The 23,900-nt window shown below is 34.1% G+C and overlaps 1 protein-coding gene across 1 annotated transcript in view; it reads right to left on the reverse strand.

Moving 5' to 3' along the window:
- Positions 1–16,141: 16,141 nt before the first annotated feature.
- The window catches only part of FDX1 (ferredoxin 1), a 35,167-nt gene continuing 27,408 nt past the window's right edge, over positions 16,142–23,900 (reverse strand). The window contains exons 3-4 of the mRNA XM_072611163.1: positions 19,848–19,977; positions 16,142–18,994 (exon numbers count right to left, since the gene is read on the reverse strand). Of these exons, the coding sequence (XP_072467264.1) occupies positions 18,880–18,994; positions 19,848–19,977 (245 nt within the window). The 3' untranslated portion in view covers positions 16,142–18,879. The remainder of the gene's footprint in view (positions 18,995–19,847; positions 19,978–23,900) is intronic.

Here is a 23,900-nt window from a genome sequence, read left to right on the forward strand (position 1 = left end):
AAACAATAATAAAATTAATCTGAAGAAACTACAGGTTAATAATTTCGATGGAAAAATTAGAAAAGCAATATTGAAAGAGGCATAGCATTTTCAGACTTCAAGCCATATTATATAGCATTTTTTACCATATTTATTCAGATCAGTTAAAATAGATAAGAACCATGCTAAAAAGGTAATCAGATTGTTCATACACTTTGAAGTAACAATATCATTACTAGGTATTCACCCCAAGGCATTCACAGACAGATAGAAAATCTCAATATATACTAAAATATTCATAATTTCATAATAGCAAGAAACTGGAAAAAACTGAATACTAATCAGTTAGAGGAAGACTGAACAAATTGTGGTTTATGAATATAATGGAATATTACTCTGCTGATAAGGAAAAACATGAAAAATTCAGAGAAATTTGGGTAGACTTGCAAAGCAAGCAGAACTAAGTGAATAACATACACAATGAACTGAACAGTGCAAAGGACAATAACATTACAAGATATCAGAAAAGTTTGGTGCAGTGATTAATCCTGACTGCAGAAGGGTGGAAAGTGTGGAGTGAAACAAAAGCTCTTAAACATAGTCAATAGTTTTGCTTCATTGAACAAGAGAGGATTCTATTGCAAGTGATGGGGCAATACTGGGAAGTAATATACATGTGAAAAAGCATCAATAAAACATTTTTTTAAATTAAGTAATAAAACATTTTAAGAGCTATAAGCTGAATATTTCCCCTCCGACAAAGCTAATTTGGGGGAGGAGGATGCAGTGTTTATGCGTGTGTGTATATATGTAGTATATAGAATACATACGTAATATGTATTCTATAATGTGCTTATATATGTATATGTTTATATATACAGATATATGTATATAAATGTACATGCATATGTATCACAGGATTTAAAAAATAAACATAAACCTTGGGAGCTCACCTTTGACTCATCAAGTTCCTATCTCAGGAAGAACATGTTACCTGAAGGGAAAATAATTTCCCACACGTGAAAGCACTTTAAATGAGGTAATATCAATTTAATAACTGCTCATGCGCATATTTCATTAGCCAGACCTCCTGAGAAGAGGCTTCTCCATGTGCAATTTAGGCATTTGGGGAGGTACATTAATGCAGTGTCACAAAAAATGTATTAATTAGCACCTTGGGGCATAGAGACATTATTAATACATTTCCCCAGAGGGTTCAACTCAAATCCAGAGAATAGTGTCCTTAGCCTTGTAGCATCTGCCCCATGTCTATACTCAAAGAGAATTAGACTGGGTTTACAAAACACTTGATTCTGTTTTTCTAGCTCAGATATCTACTTTGGCATCCAACACTCTCATATGCTTTTTATTGATTGATCTTGAACTTACAAAGAAGTAAATAATGTGAATATGTCTTTGGGGCAAGTTCTTTCATTTTGTAAAATGTCTACTCTGATTGTCATGTTGGGGGTGACCCTGAGTTTTCAAAGCCCATGCCAGCAGAACACAACCTTTAGCAGGTCCAAAGAATTTGGCAAGGCTTTAATGCGGACATGTCAAGAGACCGTGCATATTGGTCTGCTGAAGATTAGCCTAAGTTCAGAGAAGGTTCCTTTGTTGTTTGTTTGGCTACAAACTGATGACCACTTCACACTAGGGCTACTGCAAGAGACTATTGGTTGGTCTCTCTGCCACAGGTCTCTTCCTGCTCCCATTCATCCTCTTCTCGGCTATCAAAATAACATTCCTTGTCATCCTTTTTCTCAGTGGACTCTAGTGGCTCCCTATTATCTCCAAATTCAAATATAAAATCCTCATTTTATTGGCATTCAAGCCCTTCATAACTTGTTCTTCCCAAGTTCTTCCCCAACCCCACCTTTCCAGCCTTCTACTTTGCTCACCCCCATGTCCTATGTGATCCAGTGACACTGGCCTCTTTGTGTATTTTCACTGTCTATCTCCCATGCCCTAGAATTCTCTTCCATCTCAATGTCACCTTCTGGTTTCTTTGACTTCCTTCCAATTCCACCTAAAACCCTACCTTCTACAAGAAGCCTTTTCCAATTTCTCTTAATGTTAGTGCTCTCCCCCTGTTGATTATCTCCTATATTTCCTTATATATAGTTCTTTACATGTTATTAGATTCTCGTTAGACTATGAGCTCCTTGAGAGCTAGGGTAGTCTGTTTTTACTTTCTCTTTCTAGCCCTTAGCACAGTGGCTGGTACTTAGTAGGTGCATAATAAATAATTGACTGACTGAATATTTTTTGGTCACAGCAAATCATAAAGAACTGTCTACTAAGGGGTAGGTGAGTACTCATACCAATGAAATTGTGATTTTTCACTCAAGCTTCTTGGAATTAACTGCCAGGAACTTTTGTGGCAAAGGTTTATACTTTTAAATTCAGTTCTCTTAAATGAATCCTTTTTTCTTTTGCTTTTAAGTGATGTTCTTCACTTTTCCTTCCAATAGAAATTAATTATTTTCTATATGTAAATTCATACGATTCTACCATATAATCCAGTCCCCAGTCTACTGGTAGGGTTGAAATCAATCCTCCCCTTTTGAGCCTCCATAGAGTAGGAGTTGGGATAAGGATCCTCAAAGAATATATGAACTACGTGTCTGATTACAGAATCTCAAAGAGAAAAAAACACTAGCACAGTATACTCAGTCTTCATCTGGAATCTTTGGAAAATTGTCTTGTCTGAATGTCAGCTACTTCTGGGTCCATATTAGATGAATCTTGAGGTCCCTGGATGGGGGCTTTCTTCAGATGATCCAGGAGCCCATACGCACAAGTTTGGAAGCTTTGGAGTAGTCAGAAAGACCTGATAGGGGCCCTTAAAAACAATAACTGATTGATCAATACAGGGTCAGTTTTCAGATAAGATATATGGGTTGCTTGAGATATACAGTTGTGAGAAAACTCCTTATATCAATCTTTGGATCTGAGTTTCTAGTCCATATAACATAGGTACTTGGTTAAAGGTCTTTAAACAGCATAAAGTGGTGGTCCAATTTCCCAGATACACAGGGCTAGGTTCAAACAATGCAATAAGGTTTTTCATAAATTCATAATCATAATTACATTAAGCCAGATTACATTAATGTCAGGCTATAGATCAAACCACTTAGAGGACTCCCAAGTGAGCAGTTTTGAGAGGGACGATCTACATGTCACCAAGGTAACCATGAAACTTAAACATAAACATCATTAAACAAAAGACCAAAGCAATGCAGTAGTTATTGCCAATATTAACTAACATCGTCTCCTTGTATCCTAGTAACCCATTCTCAAGGTTCATTGAACCAGCACATTTTGAGTCCCTAATGTTTCATGGAGCTTTCTGGTCCCTACGTATCTTTTTTTGGACAATAGGTTTCAGTCTCAGGACAGCTCCGAAAGGGAGATTTGTTTCTCTGGTTCTAAATCGAGAGGTTCTTAAATAATTTTGCTAGTAACAAGACTTAATACAAGTTAGTAAATTTGGTTCTCCAATCTTGAAACTTCAGAGAATTTCCGTTTATATGCCATTGGATGTTTCTATCCTTAGATAAATCCTGTCCCTAATATAAAAATCCTTCAAAAATTTATGAGGGTTCAACAGTAAAATGAACTCTTCTTTCCTTTAAAATTATCAGACACTTTAAAATGGGGAAATAATTTCACTTTCTTTGCTATTATCAATACAATTTATGTGTAAAATCCTTTATTCAATTTTGAAAATTTATTATCAAAACATACTCAAAGCCTGAATTTCCATGATAGATAAATTTGAAAGCCAATCTTATGTATATGTACATAGTTCTTAGAGAAAACAATCTACGCCTATTGCTTTTTCAAAATTTATTATTCTATTTATTTAGGAAACTTTTTACATTGTATCTTTGATTTATTACTTTAATTAATTATGAAATTAATTAATCATTTCCCCCTTAGAAGGATATTATCCCTATATTTTAATTTGACCACAAGTATAAGTTAAAATTGTAGGATGTTCATACTTGTATGTTATTATAGTAACTCAGAGATGTTTCAGTATTTACTTATTATTCAATAGATTTAGTATTGTACTTACAAAACTTCATTATAGAATCTGCTAGAAAAGGAAAAAGAGGGACACAGTTATAACAATATCATATATCATAACATGGGGAAAAATTCTCTTAGCTCTGTTTGATTCTAGGCATGAATCATATCTGACAGCCAATCATGTGATCACAGGGTGTTAAAAGCAAGGCTCAAGATTAACCAGGTGGGGAATTTTCCTTTTCAAAAATAGGGAAATAAAGTCAAGAGGATCCTACCTTAGGCCATGCCAAAGCCTTCTCTAAACTCTTATCAGGTACAGACATCCACATTTAGCAGTTCCCAGACTGCAGAAATGCCATTTCCTACTATTGGCTTCATGACAATCAGACAGCTATCTCTAATCAAAGCTCAAAACAATAGCAAGTTATAGTCCCCAAATTTTTTTACCTTAAATAGCAAAATTTCACTAACCAAAATTTAGGGCTTAAATATCTTTCTTGATGCTCCTCTAACAGTTAACATTTCATGTATCCTTTACTTATAAATTAAAACTACTCATATTCTGGGACTTCAGATATATAAGAAATACCTGAAGATTGATTCATAATTAATATGTTGAAGCTAAATCTTTAAATCACCCTATGCATTTTCATAATAGTCAAAAAATTTAAAATGAAAATTAGCTATTATGCTAAACTTACTGTTGTTATTATATGTTTTATAGCAAAATATGCTTCATTAAAATTTAACAGTTTTCAAATATCTTTTTTAATCACATTCTTTAAAGAGCCCAATTCATAATCTGACAGCATCCAAATTGAAAGGGAAGTTGTTTTGTCTAGCAACGTTTCTGTTATAAGGGTCTCTCAAATTTCACATAAGAGAATTTAGAAATATAATAGCATAAATAATGTCATGTATTTAAGACATGAAACAAAACCAGATCACATCAATTTAGTTAATTGCATTTCCAAATTATCCCATATAAAAATAATTAATCTTATTGCCTCTGACATTTTAAACCCACTTTAGAATTATAAGGCATGGAACAAGTACATCAATTAAAGAAATAATAATATAGTGCTTAGCATATGGCAGTCACTGTGGTAAGCACTTTACAATCAGTATGTTATTTTGATTCTCACAACAACCCTGGGTGGGTTGTTTTTTTCTTTATAGATAAGGAAGGCCATGATTTAAAAAAAGGGTCTTGGCATTGTCTTTCAAGAAATTATAAAGGAAAACTGCCCCGATACTCTAGAACCAGAGAGGAAAATAGAAAATGAAAGAATCCACCGATCTCCTGAAAGAGATCCCAAAATTAAAAGTCCCAGGAATATTATAGCCAAATTCCAGAGTTCTCAGGTCAAGGAGAAAACATTGCAAGCTGTCAGAAAGACACAATTCAAGTATTGTGGAACCACAATCAGGATAACACAAGATTTAGAAGCTTTTACATTAATGGATCAGAGGGCTTAGAATAAGATATTCTGAAGGGTAAAGGGCCTATATGTACAAAAATTATTTATAGCAGCTCTTTTCTGGGGGTAAAGAATTGGAGATTGAGGGGATGCACATCAATTGGGGAATGACTGAATAAGTTGTGTTATGTAATTGTGATGGAATACTATTGTACTATAAGAAATGATAAGTAGGATGCTCTCAGAAGAACCTAGAAAGACTTACATGGGCTGATGCAAAGTGAAATGTAATGGGTACAAAGAGAAAGCAATGTTGTGGCATGAGCGGCTGTGACTGACTTAGCTTTTGTCAGCACTACGATGATCTATGACAACACTGAAGGACTTAGGTTAAAAAATGCTATCCATTCCCAGACAAAGAATCAATAGTGTCTGAATACAGATTGAAAATCACTTTTTTTTATGAGTTTTTTTAATCTATGTTTTCTTTCACAACATGACAATTATGGATATGTTTTGCATGACTACACATATATAAACTATATGGAATTGCTTGCCTTCTCAGTGAGGAGGGTGAGGAGGGAGGAAGAGAGAATTTGGAATCAAAGTTTTAAAAACAAATGTTAAAAATTGTTGTTTGCATGTAACAGGGAAAAATTAAATACTAAATAAATACAAAAAAAACCTATCACATATCATCATAAATGTTCTATAGAAACAAACTTTATATTACTTCTGACCTCTTATATGAATAAAATGCTAGCGTTATTAATAGAATGATAAACTACCTAGAAACTATGCGTCTATAACTTTAGTATGGTCACCAGACAAAGGAATACTTGAGGAAAAGAGACAGATTTGGCATAAGGTTTCCTAGGAAATTGTCTCCTTTTTGAACACACACTGGTGAAATTTCGTCATCTAGAAAGAGGGCCTTTCCTGAGAAATTGTGAGTTGCAATCTTGATTCTCTCCTCAATCGGATACTTCTGATTATAACCTTTAATTATATCTGGGTAAGCGTATCTGTATTCATGTCTGTTTTCTCTACACTACAATACTCTGAATTTTTACTCTCTATAATAGGAGACCCCCTCAAGATGGGGAGAAATTGTACACACAAAACTTTGGCAATGCTGCCTGAGAAGTTCGGGTTCCAGGATCACAGCCTGAGCACTTCAGTTCTGCTGTAAAGCAGACATGACCTGAAATTTCTTGCAGGTAGAGTTTCATTAAGAGTTCTAGATTTCTGGCAGGAAGTGTAGGTCTTCTGCCCAAGAGAGCTTTGGGGAATTTTGTTCAAGCAGGCTCATTAATGGAACTGAGGCAATTGTGAGAGTACTTTGTATGTTCTTGTCTGGTTTTGTCTTTGTCTTTAAGATACAGCCAGCATTCACTAGGAAGGAGGGTGAGGACTCCCTCAGAATACTTGTATTTAGAGTTTAAAAGAGTAGTTTTCATTTTAAAGAATTATCTTTCTGTCCTTTTGATTGTTAGCCCAACCATAGCCTGCAAGGGCTGATGAGGGAAAATTACCTTCGATTTTTTAATCAGTAAGTCACCATCTCAAGTGAGCTTAATTAAATGAAATAGCCACTTGAAATCACTTGACAAAAGGGATTTTTGTGTGTGTGTGTGAAGAAAGGAAAAGCCATCATTATGGGGCAGGTGAATAATGACCTTGTATGCATTTGCGTGGGATCACAGGTATTCAAAGAAAGAGCAGGACTCCAGAGAATCAAACTGGAAGAGCCTGATGAAATCTTAACTGTGAGATGGGGCTAGGGAGAGACTGGAAAAACTATAGGGAAAAATACATATATTTTGGCTAGAGAGGAGACAGAACCTTGATTATTTTAGTTAGATGTGCATTTTAAACTTGATTGTAAATGTAAAGTCTATGGTGGTGAAAGGGCTCTCAAATACATATCGATTGTTTAAAGGAAAAGATCCTTCTTTTCTTTCCTTAAATGGACAGTTTTTCTGTTTACTTTTTCCTTTGCACCTTTTATCTGTAAGGTCTGTTTACTAAAGAGGACTGCCCCCTTTGGTTCTGCCAATGAGTTAACTGATTTTTCTCCTTCTTCCCTTCACATTGTACCCATCATAAGCCCCATAGTTAAGAACTCTTGATGAAGTGTTTGCAGTACGAGTTAGTGATTCCTTGAGACTATGTCTGTCAAATGGGGAAATGAAAGCAATGATTATCTCTCTTGTATTTCATAACTAGTTATTGAGTTAGGACCAAAGTTTTTCTCCTTTCTGTCTTCCTCATCCAGAAACCAACCGGTGTGGGAACTCTTGGGCAAAGACTTACCCAGGTTAAGATCTAATCAATGGTAGTAAAAGAGATTCTAAGTTTAGGTGAATGGGTGGGCTCTTGCTCTTTGTGTTTACTCAGACAGGTCTGGGAAAATGCAGATTATCCCTTTTGTCAGACAGATGATATGGAAATTGATAAATCTCTTAGACCAAGACTTGGGTGATCCATGTCATGTACCCCCAAAATGATCATTAGAAGGAACCCACCTCTCATTATAACATTCATTCTTTCATTGCTTGTTAACCAAATTTGACTGCCACCCTCAGGAACACCCACCCTTTCAAGGACATGTAAATGTTTAGTGGGTTCTGTGAAGGTTCTTTGGCATTAGAGAGTGCCACTGACCTCTTTTATTAATAAAATGCTAACATTATTAATAAAATGATTCATTACCCAGAACTGATGTTTCTTGAAATTTTTAAATGTCATACTTCTCATTGCAGTGCTAAGGCTACTTTCCAATTTAAACTTATTCTTCACTTATGTTAACATTATTTTATCTAGAGGATTTTCAAATGAACTGGTTGCTTACACTGATTAGTTGTTTAGTAGAGTTTCTTTGAGAAAGCAGGCAGTATGCCAGTGGTAGAAAAGAAGAAAGTCATCTCTGAAGAGAATTTTTTTCCTTACAAAGTTTTGTTTATATATAAATATTGTTAAAAATGAAGAAATATATGAAAATACACAGCACGTATATTTGTCATTTAACACAGACCTTGTCATTAGGCAGTGGAAAAGTAAATATTTTATGTTGTAATTAGTTATTTATTTTCATCAATGCTTAAGTGCTTAAAAACAAAATATGGAAAAAATGAATTTCTATCTCTCATCAAGAGGGCTTGTAAAATTCTTCTACCCTTTTCCACCACAGATTTGTGCGAACTAACATTTTCGCTTCATTTTTGTTTTAAATGAAAATATAGAAATGAATTTGATATGAAACTAATCATTGTGTTTACCTGAAGTTGAACTAAATATTGCAAACCTTTGTTCAAATAAAAATTCCAACACTGAAACATCTTCAGTTTGTATAATTATTATATTATGTTAAACAGTTTCCAAGTTGCAACTTATTTCATTATAAATAGAATTTATATTCAACAGAACTTATAAAATAAATTTAATATGAAGGCTGATAGGTAATAGTAAACATATAGTTATTTTATTTTTTAAATTCTTACAGAATGTTCCACATAAAATATTTTTCATTGTTTTATAGTTTTATAATATTATTTTAAAGTTTTATGCTTATAGATAGAATACTATTTTATATTATATAATTATAATTACACAATATAAATTTTAATTTGAAACTTTTAGAGGCAAAAATTATTGTAGTTATTATAAACACTTCAGGAATATATCTAAAAGAATATTATGAGTAGTATATTACATTACCTGAAGAGTTTACAAGATTTTTTGTTATTGTTGAAAGGTATCCTCAGAGCAAAAAACACTGGAAACCATTGATTTGTTTCAAATATCTTTATCTGATCCAACAAGGATAGCATGAGAAAGTTTGCCAAAAGCTTTCCTGAAATCTGGGTGAACTCTATCTATAGCATTTCCCTGAACTTCTATTCTAGAAAACCTTAAAAAAATAGGAAATTGAGAGCAATTTGGAACTATGCCCAAAGGGCTACAAAAATGTGCATACTCTTTGCCCCAGCAATATCGCTTCTAGTATCATGCCCCCAAGAGATCATAAAAATGGGAAAGAGTCTCACATGTACAAAAATATTTATAGTAGCACTCTGTGGTGGCCAAAAACTAGGAATCAAAGGGATACCCATCAATTGGGGAATGGTTGAATAAATTATGGTATATGAATGTAATGGAATACTATGATGAACAAAACTTCAGAAAGGCCTGGAAAGACTTATAGGATCTGATGCTGAGCGAAAGGAGCAGAACCAGGAGAACTTGGTTCACAGCATTGACCACAGTGCGCAAGAGTTTTTTTTGGAACTTCATAGCAATGCAAGGACTTAAAAAAAAAATTCCCAGTGGTCTTCTAAGGCAAAATGCCTTCCACTTCCAGAGAAAGAACTATGGAATTCAATCTCAGAGTGTAGCAGATCATTTTGTGTGTGTGTGTGTATTATGTTTTGGTTTGTTATATGATTTCTCCCATTCATTTTAGTTCTTCTACACAGCATGGCTATAGTGAAAATGTATTCAATAGGAATGTATGTGTAGATCGTATATAGAATTGTATGCCATCTCAGGGAGGGAGAAGGGAAGTGAAGGGTAGGTAGGGGGAAAAAAAATCTAAGTTTTATGGTAGTGATTGTAGAACACTAAAAATAAATAAAATTAATCTTAAAAAAATAGGAAATTAGGTTAGTCTGGTATAATCTGTTCTTGATGAAGTCATGCCAGCTCTTTGATCACTATTATTTTTCTGGATATTCACTAATCAACTACTTAAGTAATATGTCCTGAAATTTTTCCCAAAACTAAAGTCTACCTCACGGACTTCCCAATTTGTTCTGGAATACCCCAAATGAGAGACGATTAACTTCTTCTATTCACCTCCTTAACTTCGTGCCTTTTTATAAAAATTAGATTTATCTAATTCTTTATCTAGATTTATCTAGTATCTATTTATCTAGTTTATCTACTTTATTTAGGGGAAGATTGAAGGCCCCCATTATTATAGTTTGCTATTTCCATCTGTAATTCATTTACCTTTTCCTTTAAAAAATTGGATGCTAAGGCTTTTGGTGCTTTTTGGTTTAGTACTAATATCACTTCATTATCTATGGTACCTTTTAACATTATGTAGTTTCCCTTTTTTATCTCCTTTAATTAAATCTATTTTAGCTTTAAATTTATCTGGGATTATGATTGCTACTCCTACTTTTTTGCATCAGCAGAAGCATAATAAATTCTACCTCAGCCCTTTATTTTTTCCCCTGTGCATTTCTCATTTTTAAATGTTTTTTATGAACATATTGTTAGATTCTGATTTTTAATCCATGCTACTACCCATTTCTGTTCTATGGGCAAGTTCATCCCATTCACATTCAAAGTTCTAATTACGGACTGTGCCTTTCCCTTCATCCTGTTTTTGTCACTTTATCCTTCTCTTCCTCTCTTTTAATCCTAACCCTCCTCAAAGTCTAATTGACTTCTAATGACGAATTCAAACTCCTTCTAAGAATCCCTCCCTAGCCTTTGCCCTTACCCTCCGATTACTGGATCTGTACACCCTTCCTTATACTCCCCCACCCTATTTCTTCATAAATTTAGAAGACCCATATAACTTTTCTAGAAGTATGTTATTCCCTTTTACTTGATTCTGATGAGAATAAGGTTCTAGTACTATCAGCCCTCCATCCCCTCCTGCCTCAGTTCTTCCATTTACACCTTATATGTATGAAATAATTGCTCCATTTTAACTCTCCTTGCCCAGTTTTATATCTTAGAATAATCCCATCATACTCAACCCCAAGCTTTCTACCTATGCTGTCAAAAGTACCCAAGAAATAACATTAAGAATTACAGTGTTTTTCCAAATAAGATATATATTTTAAAAGTTATCCATAAGAGAGATACTTCCTATTACATGTGGTGGCATTCCACAATGTGCAGGGAAGGGGCACCATCAAATTGTTCTGGATTTTCCACCAATAAAACCATAGTTCACTTGCTCTAACCAAAGTGTTTACCTTTAATAGTCAGCTAGATGATATAATTATTCCAAAAAAAGGGCACTTGTTAGAATAAGAAAAAGAGTAACAAGACATTTGCCCATAAATCTTCAATGCACTCTCTCACAAGCATATACATGTATGTATGTATGTATATATATGTGTGTGTGTGTGTGTGTATACACATTTATAGATACACACACACATATATGGATACACCACAAGAGAAGTGGTAAAAGGACAAATGAACATTTGGCAATAGAATATGAAGCGTGAGGCAGTAAAGATGATATCTAGGTTGCAAAAACAGGTGAGTGCAAAGGATGGTGGTAACCTTGGTATTAAAAGGAAAGTTAGGAAGAGAGGAGTGTTTAGGGGGGAAGATAAAGAATTCAGTCTTGAACATGTTGAGATAAAGATATTTATAGGGCATCCCCTTTAGGGTGTCCAACAGGCAGATGGAGATGCAAGACTGGACATTAGGAGAGAAGTTAGGACTGAATAAGTAGATCTGAGGACCAGATCTATTTGTGTAGACGTACTACTTATGTACTTGTGCTGTATTATTGTTGACTGGTTGAGGTTGCTCCAAAAAAGGACTTTTTCTTAAGTATGACATAAACTATGTAAATTATTGGATAAAGGGCAAAATTTGAAAAGACATGTTTGAAAAGATAGATTTTTTTGGAAAACTTTAAGAACTTAGCTCCACAATTTAGAGGCAAGCCAACTGAACATCTGACCTTGAGCAGTTAACAGCCATAGCTGACTGTGCCTCCAGAAACCAGCAGATGATTCAAGGTTTCTTGTGTAGGAATCACAGTAGAAGACTGACCAGATGACCATCAACCTAGACATATAGTGTGTGTGTGTGTGTGTGTGTGAAGAGGAAGAAAGTCAATTTGGTTGTACTTCATAGTACACAAAGCATTGGTAGATTGGAGTCAGTGTGAAGGGCTTGAAATGCCAAACTGAATTCTATGCATTTGATCCTAGAGGTAACAGGGAGCCACTGGAGTTTACTGAGTAGGGGAGTGACAAGGTCACAAGCACTTTAGGAATACTGCCTGGGCAGCTGTGTGGAGAACAGTTTAGAGAGGGGAGAGACTTGAGAGATGGTCTTTTAGCTCCACACATTTGAATATATTGAATGAATCTTTAGAGGATCAAAAATTGTGTCATCTTTTGTCTTTGTACTTTCTGCACCTGTAACAGTGACTGGCACACAGTATGCAGTTAATAAATGTTGAACAAATGAACACCATTTAAGTAGTATCTTTGTTGCACAGCTAGAGGTTTTTTTAATCCTTATTATTTAATCCTAAATAAATGCTGTTAGGATTCAAATGACATCTCATTGATTGCTTTCAGTATGAAAAAAGAAACTACATGAATCAATAGGGACAAATATCCACACTGAAGAAAACACAAACACTTTGGAAATATGATTTCCTAAGGGAATCAGTGAAAGCTTCATGGAGCAGCCGATACCCAATTTTTTGATACCTTTCGTTTTTATATCAGTCAACTCTCCACTCTCAACACACACGAGACACACAGAGAACCCACATGGGCAGGAAGAGTTAATTCCAATACAGTAAATGACAACGTACACATGTTGTCCTTGTAGCACCCTGCCTCTGTATCAAGTAAAAAGAAGTGTATTTCACTATTTCTAAAAGACCGTTCTGGTTTTTCAATTTCCCAACTACATGTCTGTGTCCTAAACTTTTCTTTTAATCATGGTTATTGATGTTGTTTTCATTCTGCTTATTTCATGTTGTATCAGTTCATAGATGAATTTCTTTGAATTCTTTATATTTACCATCATACCGCACAATATTTCATTCCAACTGTTTCCTTCAACCCATTTCCCATTTGATAAGTCCCCACTTTATTTCCAATTTTTTGGTACCACCAAAGTACTCTCAATATTTCAATACATACTGAATCTCTTGCTTCATTCTTTGCCTTCTCTAGGACAGATATGCCCAATGCCCAATGTTAGGTGAAAAGTTACAAAGTTTAGTCTCCAACTCCCCCTCCCACTCTTCTGCCCCAGATTAAATTGTTTTCCATAATGGTTGGGCCAATTCAGTTCCACCAGCCATGTCAGTGTGCATACCTTTCCATGACATCTTCAAAAATGACTTCTGTTACTTCTGCAAAGTTGTAGAGGTGAGGGGTAAACCTGGGTTCTTTTTACATTTTTCTCTTATATTTGGAGTGTTTTCTTATGGTCATTTATAATTTGTGATTTTTTTGTAAACCATTTATATTCTTAAAACATCTATCCACTTAGCTCTTAGATGTTGAATTTTAAGACAAAAATGTGAGTGCGCAGAGATAAGTACAGGCATAGTTAATGACAAGCAAAATATAAAAGCCAGAAAGCAATGTTGTGAACCAGGGCTGTAGCATAACGTGAGTGGAAGGGAATAGTTTGACATAATGCTGGGAAGGTAGGGAGGCACCAGTTTGTGAGGGCCTTAAACACCAGGATGCTTAAGACTTATTCATTAGGCAATGGAACTATGAAATTCAGTTAATTAAACTATTACCATATAGACACTAGTGGAAGGTTTTGAGAGATGGTCTGACATGGTAACATGATTAGATATGTAAATAAGGGAGTAAATATGGAAAGCACTTGAAAGGTGACTTAGAAGGGGAAAGGGAAAAGACTAGATACAAGGAGAAGTTGGGAGACTTTTGCAGGGCTCGAGATAATGAAGGCTCAAAGTTAAATGGTGGTCATGGGAATGGAAATAAATTACAGAGGTAGAATGGACAGGATATGGTAATTTATAAGTGATTGGGTGAAAAAGAATCAAAGGTGACACCAATGTGTTTTATTTACTTTTTAAAATAATTTATTATAAAGTTCATAATTATTAAGGACAGATTATCTCCATAAATATGACCAAACAAAATAAAATTCCAAATAAAACTACAAAATCTTTATGCATTACATTTTTATGCAATGAAAGAACATTGTGTCCTCTTCTGTTTGCAAACTTTGAATGCTTCATTATTTATACATAGTTGCACTCATTCTTTCTTCTCTCTGCATCATTTCTTCTCTCCACATTTTTTTTTATATTCTTTAATACCAAGGTTTCAAGTACAGGTGACTCATGAGAATGAAGAAAACAGCAGTCTAAAAGATTTGATTTGGCGGTAGAGGACAAATGGTAAAGTTTGATTTTGGACTTAATTTGGGGGCGCTATAGGCTTTTGCTTGTTGGACAGTTGAAAATACAGATTTGGCAATCAGCTAGAAAAATAGAATTAGTAATTACTGGAGTAAAGATCTTTGTGAATAGATGAAATGCATGTTACGTTACCTCGCCCATTAGAATGTGAGTGCCTGGCACATAATGAAAATAATAATCAATGCTTATTGAGAATGCCAAGGGAAAGAGTATCATATACCTGCATCTTTTAACAAAACTTTCTGAAGGTTATCAATTAGTAATTATAAATGATATCTAATAACAAAAAGAAGTTCTGAAGCTCGAATACAAGGAAATCATAGCCAAAAAAAATTATTTCTTAATATAGCAAGATCACAGATTTAGAAATGGAAAGGACCTTAGACGCCATGAAATGCAACCTTTTCATATATAGTTGAGGAAAACAATGTACAGAGCAGTTAAGCAATTTGTTTAAGGTCACACAGTTAGTATCTGAGGAGACAACTGAACCTCAGTCTTCCTGACTCTAACTCCAATGTTCTATACAATACTCCATATTTGAAATATTTTTAACAAGTATTTTGAAGTTAGAAAGTGAAAAGCACAAAGACAAGATTCCTGTCTTAAGCTTACCTTGGACATGACAATGACTCTATTAATAAGTCTTAAGTCACACCATTATTTGTAAAGCAAAGTATAGACTAGATAACCAGGTTACGTAGTCCAAGTCTCCTCATTTTACAGACACAGAAACTTGTCATTTATTGAAGTCTTCCAAGAAAAATCTTCTCTATGGGTACTACTTTTATTATTCTTGCCTAGAAGAAATTGTGTAAGTTCATGAGTTTCTTGTAAATTTCTTCCAATTTGCATGACCAGGGGTTCATAATGTTCTGAGCTAATCAGTAAAACTTATATGATGATTCTACACTGGAGATGACTGCTTCAAGAAACAAGCTTTAAATATGTTCAAAAATGTCTATAAATGGAATAATAAATCATAGTAACTGGCTAATTAATAATAAAATTTATTTGAGAACTTATAATTAGTAGTTTTGAGAAGTGATTTTTTTTACCATGAAAATCTCACATGTCCTTCCGGAAAAGCTGGTGGTATGTTTTTCTGACCTCCACTTCACATCTACTTTCCATTTATAGCTGGGGATATATTTGCTATGTGTGCTACTAGTCAGGCATACCTTCTGCTTGCTGGATCTTAAAATTTCAGATAAAAATAACTTGGTGTAACATGATATACTGACACATTAAAGAAGTCCTACTGCACAACTACATTCACACTGCTATGCCTGTGTATTTGCTCAATAGGAAACTATGGTAAAGTGTGTGTAACATCGTGTGATTGCATTTAAACATGTTACACACTTTGTTTAGATACATGGTTCTTTAATTTTTAAGACATTCTTATTCATAGTGAAGAAACTAAAGTCTTTCCATTTAAGAAAACTGATGATCCAAGATGTAATTTATCATAAAATTTCAAGTAATTAAAAGTTTATAAAAAGCAGAGTTATATTATAAATTAAAAGTTTATTAAAAAGTTTATAAAATCAACAGAAAAAGAAAAAGAGGGGAAAAAATGGGAAATTGTATAATGAATCAAAATTAAAAGTTACACTAAATTGTATATTTAATAGCTTTCACTAGACATTCTTTCCCATAACCCTGAAAAATGAAACATTCATGTTAAGTAGGTACTCTGAAGTTAAATTATAATTGTACCATGAAACTATAAACACCCACAATACAGACATTAAATCGATCTTTTTTTCTACGAAAATGAAATATTACCACACAATTATTACAATAACCACTTTTGAGTGTGCACCTGTGATTTTATTGATTTAAAAAAACTCCCAGTGTATAAACTCCCTTCTCCATCTCAAATCCCAGATACATCCCAGATTTAAGAGCTTAGAAGAGCCACCTAGGTCATCCAGCTCAAACTTTTCCTTTTAAAGAAAGGAAACAGATTGGTAAATTGCACATAATTTATAAGCTTACTGAATAACATAGGCACTTGTGAGGTTAAGTAACTTGCCCATGATCACACATCTAGTATGCGTCCAAGGCAAGACTTTCTGATTCCCAGGCTTGTCTTCATGTACTACATGACTGTCTGATACAAAGCTAGAATGGAAGGGACATTGTTACTTGGAATAGGAAAGTTTGTCCATATCATCACAATGAAACCTAATCATTGTGTGGTTTGGACTGCACCAAATAAATACAGCATAAGAAAAGAAACCCATGTTGCTTTGTTGAACATACTATTGTATGCAGAGGAAAAAGTGGGGCTTAAATTTGGCAGGATTTCACAGAATGTGAAATATATTTTTAAACAAGCAGTGGCCAGGAAATACAACTTAAGGCTGCATGAATTGAAGTACATCTCTCCCAGTCATTGCCATTTAAATCAATAGTAGTGTGCTAGAACAAAAGAAATGTTAGGCACTGCAAATTAAAACTGAGTATTCTCTACAAAACCAAAATAAACCACCACAAATTATCTTTCAAATCATTAAAATGAAAGGGGGAAAAAAGATCAATTAATCAGTTCAGGGCAACAATAATGACAAAAGTCAGATTTTTTACATGTGGATGAAAGGCCCCACAGTTAAGCCTTTAAAAATTAATTTATCTCTAAGTGAAAACCTCAAATTTGTAACAATGGAGTGCTATGATTTTTATGAAAATCAGTAAAAGATTTTTGGTTTTGTTTGGCCCTGGAAGTTGTAAAAGTTAAAAGCAGCAGGTTTTAGCTGAAAATAAGGAGCATTTCTTAACAATTACAGCTGTCAACAACAATTAATCACTAAAGGTCTCCCAGCATCAGATAAGAAGCAATTCATGATTCAGGTAGGGGGATTAGATGAGGTTACTACCTTGCAGCTTCTCCCCAAATCTTCAATTCTATGATTCTAGAATGAACTCAATGAACCTTTTTAATTTAGACCCCACTAATTTGGAATATGTGATAAATTTAGCTACTATCTAGAATGAAGTTCATTTCAAGACTATGACAAAGAGATTGCTAAGCAAATGAATAAGGTAAGCAAGGGTAGGAGAGGAATGTTTAATATAATTAAAGTGTTTTTAAGCCCTTTAAAAGCATCATTCATATGTTAACAACATAACTACAAATTTTTATATATTAAATAAATATGGAAATAACTTTAAGCAACACGAGTTCATGTTGCCACATGTGGCTTAAGGTAATAATCCTGTACTTCTTCAAAACTTTTACTAATTTAAGGTTAGCTTTTTCCCCTCAGTTGGTCCAGATTCATAAGGTTTTATTCCAGTTCCAAAAGCTACACTGTACAACCTACTAATGAATTTATTATTTTATTGTAAGGCAAAATGAAAATTCCAACTTGCTTCCATATACAACCAACATATTGCAATACCCATTAAAATTATTGCTTTTGTTCTTTCTGGCTCTGCAGAAAAAGGCTGAATTTTAAAAGGATTCCATTCCACTGTTAAGGAATATTACAAATCAAACACTTAGGAAAGATTACAAATGTTCATATTACACTACTTAGAAAAGAATCAAGAATTTCACTTTCCATTATAGTATTCCTCTATTTTTTAGTGTCAAGACCAGACTTGTCATAGGGCACCTATGTTCAAATTATCTTAAGTATTCATAATTCTAAAAGATCATATTAAGAGGCAATTATCTTTATATGTTCTAACATATTATTCAGAAAATGAAGCAGCTCATTGAGCAGTATATGTTTTTCTGCATTAATACACATACTCAGAAGCTTCTCTTGATTGAACATTTATAATTTCTCCTGTTTTATTTAACCTGATGGTGAACACAATCTACTAGAAAAAGTCAAGGAGTCAAGAGACCTATGTTCTAGTCTCAGGACACATCCCAACCACTCTGTGCCTCAGCACATTTCAACTAGTGATAATATCACCTGACTCATAGGGCATAATGACTATATAATGAGGTAATGTAAAAGCGACTTGAAAAGTTGAAAACACTGCACAAATATAAAGTAACTTTATGTGCATTTTTATAACAATGTTACACAATCTGAAATTTAACCAAAATAAAAAGGCTGCATAATTTTTAAAAATTACAAAATACAGTAGAGTTATAAGGTAAATTAAAATAGCAAAGCTAGGAATAGCAATAAATTCTACTCGGCAAATTCTCATTTAATTACATTAACTACAGTTACAAAAATGTGGGTAATATTCCATTAAAGAGTTCTTATTGTCTGCAGTTTATGAGCTCTTGCCCAGATCTATGGACTGCCTAGCATCTGCGACTGCTTCAGGTACTCGGACAGTCATATTGTTCATAGACTTTGTTAAACAGATTTGGCAGCCCAAGCGTGATCTGTTAAAAACAAAAACAAACACCACACTCTTTAGTTTTAACTGACTACTTGCATGAGATGATGATAGTTACACAGAAAACTCTGACATTTTCTTATAGAAGAAAGATTTGATGGGGATTATGGCTCCTGAAGATTCAGAGGATATAACAAACATAGGTGCACTGCTTTATTTTGAAATCCCAAAGGAAAACAGTTTTTCCCACAATCAATCAGAGATCTTGTCTCATTTCCCAACAAGAAGGGACTAAATTTTTCTTTTTTTTAAATTGACTCTTTGTCCCTGATCTATTCCTAATTTTTCTTTGAAAAACGTTGATTTCTGATTAGGGTCATATATAGTTAAACATGAAATAAAATTCATTAATGATACACCTCCTAGGACTTAGCAACTTCAGTTTTGGCTTAAATGAAAAATAACTTGGCTAACAAAGTGTCATGTGGCAGAGAATTTTGAATAGATAAAAATTATTTATAGTTACTAGTACATGCTAAAGTCCTTAAAAATTCATGAGTGATCTCTCAATTTAAATTTGCCCTATGTTTGTCTGAATACGTATATGTATATACATCCAGTCAAAATAAATTATTAAGAAAACTCCAAATAAATTATTTCAATTAATGAAAATTTTACTATACCGTGTTTCAACCTAAAACCGATAACCATTTAAAAGTATTTATGATTCCAATCTAGCCAACAGAAATGCCATATGTATAGCATCATTCTACTTAAACTATAAGTATAATGTGTAAGGTGAAAGAGACCTTATTTTCAAGTATCTAGTCTTTGAAATAAATGATTTCATAAATCCTTAGCTTTTTCACTCAGACCTACAAGTATCCCTAAAATCTTACGTGTCTGTTAGTCCATAGGCCAGATCAAGCATGTCATTCTCCTCATCAGTAATTGCTTCTAACTTTTCAAATACGTGGTCTTCAAAGACAAGGTGACAGGTGGAACAAGCCAATGTTCCTTCACAGGCACCTATAAAAGGGATAAAGACTGAATTGATTGATCACTATACACTAAAAGAAATACACTGTTTCCCTAAAGTTAAATATTTCCCATGAAAGGTTTCAGTTTCTGAGTTAGAACTTTAAAATCGGATACTTTTCTCAATTATGGATGAGAATAAGGAATGAAAAATAAATCAGCAATTTTTTCTACCAAGATTTTCTGTTTGAAGGAATCAGCTAACCACAAGTATTTGTTGAGTTATTATTATGTAAAAGACACTGTGTTACAGTTGCGGAGAATCAGGAAAAAATACAATACAGGGTAAAGGCCATTTTTACATTAGTTAAATTTTTTTCCCACAGAACTAAGCAGAATTAATTAAATTTTTACAAAACTTAAACTGACGCAGTAAGAAGAAAATGAAAGTATTTGTAAGAAGAAAATATGAAACAAAGTTATCAATATCTCACTCCATGTTGTCAGAGAATGATCAAATGTGTCACTATGAGTTACGATTTTAAAAAGGCGGGGGCATGTTTTTCATATTGTGTTTTTTAAACCTTCAAAAAGAAAGCTTGTTTTTATAATCGCATATGTTCTAATCCTAGAGACCTATGACACCCAATCAGCAAATCTTATTGACTCTTCCTCCACAATGCTGCTTTAGTTCCTTCCATTCTTTCCAGGACCACCAATATCACCCCACTATCAGCATCATCTCACACTACAATACTATAACAGCCTTTTAACTTGGGCTCCCTTTCTTTAGTCTCTCCTATCTCCAACACAACTTGCATACTACAGCCAGACTAATTTTTTCCACGCACGTTGATGAATTTGGTTCCTGTTTCAAATCTCTTACACACACACACACACACACACACACACACACACACACACACACACACACACACACACTTACATATCCAACTTAATTCAATAAATATTCATAAAGTACTTGCCATATTCAAGGTTCTGTCTTAGATGCTGAAGATAAAGCAAAAAACAGTCTTTGCTCTCAAGGAGCTTATATTCAAAGAGGGTGACACAATAAGTACATAAGTATATACAAAATAATACAAAGCAATTTTAAGCAAGAGGTAACAACTAGGCCAATACAGAAAGGACTTGTGAAGAAGGTGGCACTGAGCTGGGTTTAAACAAAGTAAATCAGGTGAGGGTAGAAGTCGAGGGGAGGGAGGAAGCACAAACTAAACATGGAGACGACCTGTGCAAAGACATGGACGTGGGAGAGATGGAATCTTGCATATACAGACAAGAGCTGGCAAACACAAAGGCACCTTTTTTTTTCATTTTAAAACAAACTCTTTATGCAAAGTTCATTCCTTCTGGTGTGGCAGAATCAGTGAATCTTCGAGTTCATCTTCAACACCAATTTTCTCTTATCACTAGAGATAGACAAGATACACACACCTAGGGACAGAGGACTCATGAAGAAGCTCAATCCACTTTTGGGAAAGATCTAATTGTCAGAACGTTGTTCTTGTGCCAAAATGTTTCCCTGTAACATTAACCACTGGTTACGGTTCTGCTCCCCGGAACTATTGATGGTCTTCCAAATACTGGAAAGCAATTACATCTCCAAAGTCTCCTCTGGGCTAAACAGCAACAGTTCCTTACATATCTCTTGATAGTATTATTAAAATTAGCATCATTCTTCCTATTAATTCGTGAGGTTTTTTTGCTTTTTTTCCTTCTCTGGAAAAGGGATAGGTTACTTTGGGGAGTAGCAGGGATCTTTTTGCCTTACTTAAGTGTCTTACAGAAATTATTTGAACAGCATGATCTATAAAGATTGTCTTAGATTTAAGCAGAATTATATCCAAACTTTAGATACCTGATATCTTAAACTTAAAAACTTACAGAAATAATCTTACATATGAATAAAGTAAGCAAGCATCTATTCTATATGATGGACTATCAGAGGGTTGATAGATCTAATTCCTATTAAAAATCTCAGTACCAAACTTTTTTATTTTTAAATTGTTTAATTTATATTTATTTAATACATTTAATTTAAATTATATTTAAATTATTTTTCTCTTTCCCTCACATTCTAGTCATTCCTATGTAGGCATCCCCTTAAGTTTCCAGTTCTTTGTTACCACACAAAAAAGTGGCTGTAAATAGTTCTGTACATATAGGACTTTTCCCTCTTTTTTTGGTATCTTTGGAGGGTATAAGCCTAGTCATAATATCAGTGGGTATGCATAATTTACTAACTTTGGGGGCACAATCCAAACTGCTTTCCAGAATTATATACCAATTCACAGTTCCACCACCAGCCTGATGTGCCTGTTTTTTCTGAAGTCCCTCCAACACTGGTCTTTTTCCTTTTCTGTCAATTTTGCCAATCTGAGGAGTATGGAAAGGAATAATATGGTTGCTTTAATTTGCATTTCTCTAATTCTCAGTGATTTAGAGCATTTCCTCCTGTTCTATAGATAGCCTAGATTTCTTTTCCCCCCGAGAACTGCCTGTTCATAACCTATTTCGCAATTGGCAAACTGACTCCTATTCTTACACACTTTAATCCATTCCTGGTATATTTTGGAAATGATACCTTTTTCAGAGAAAATGATTACAAAGATTTTTTTTTCTAGTTAACTTTTAATCTTAGCTAAATTTGATTTGTTTGTAAAAAACCTTTTTAACTCTGTGTAACTAAAATTGTTCATTTTCTTTTCTTTGATCCTCTCTATCTTCTGTTTGGTCATAAACTCTTCTCCTATCTTTAGATCTGACAAATAATTGCTTCCTTGGTCCTTTAATTTATGATGGAACATACTTCTATCTAGCTATCCATTTGGAGCATATTTTGATATAAGTTGTGAAGTATTGGTCTGAATCTAATTTCTGCCAGACTGCTGTCCAGTTTTTGTTAAATACTAAGTCCTTACCCCAATAGCTAGAATCTCTGAATTTCCTGAACTAGGCTATTAGGTTTGCTTGCTTCACTATGCTGTGCACCTAATCTGTTCTGCTCATGGATCTATTTTTTAACCAGTACCTAACTGTTTTGATGATTACTGCTTTGTGGCACAGTTTGAGATCTGGTATTGTATATCTAACCTTCCAATACCTAAGGCTACTAGACTAAGAAAAAGAATAGGTCTTCTTTGGAATTTCGATGAAGGAACAGGGCAAGAGAGAGATGAAGAGAGCATTCTCAAAAAGAATTACAACTTTAGTTCTTAGCCTAGGATCTGTGAATTTGTTTTTAATATTTTAATAACTATTTCAGTATAATGGATTTTCTTTACAATCCTGTATATTTTGTTAATTTATAAACAGTATTTTGAGAAGGGGTATATAGTCTTCACTAGACTGCCAAAACAGGGAAGCAGCTAGGTGGTACAGTGGACAGAGTGCCAGCCCTGAAGTCAGGAAGACCTGAGTTGAAATCTGCCCTCAGACACTTACTAGCTGTGTGACCCTGGGCAAGAACCCTGTTTGCCTCAAGTTTCCTCATCTGTAAATGAGCTGAAGAGGGAAATGGCAAAACACTCCAGCATCTTTGCCAAGAAAATCCCAAATGGGGTCACAGAAAACTGGACAAAACAAAACAAATAACAATAATATGTTTGACTCTCACAGCAACTCTGGGAGGTAGGTGCTATTATTTTTCTCATTTTACAAATGAGGAGAATGAAGCAAATGGAAATCAAGTGACTTGCAGTAAGTCATACAGCTGTTAAGTGTTTGAGGCGACATTTGAACTCAGGTCTTTCTGACTCCAGGTCTGGCGCTCTACGCCACCTAGTTGTTCCTATTTCTAGGGATTGGATAATAATAAAGGTTCATGATAATAAACAGAAATCTGACTTCAGAAGATTACAGAGATTAAAAAACTGAATCTGACCACTGGGAAAGCTATTAATTCTGAATGTAAACTAATGGATGCTTAATTCGAAGTCATCTCAAAGAAA

The sequence above is a fragment of the Notamacropus eugenii genome, chromosome 5 (assembly GCF_028372415.1).
Source record: "Notamacropus eugenii isolate mMacEug1 chromosome 5, mMacEug1.pri_v2, whole genome shotgun sequence".
Taxonomy (NCBI): domain Eukaryota; kingdom Metazoa; phylum Chordata; class Mammalia; order Diprotodontia; family Macropodidae; genus Notamacropus; species Notamacropus eugenii.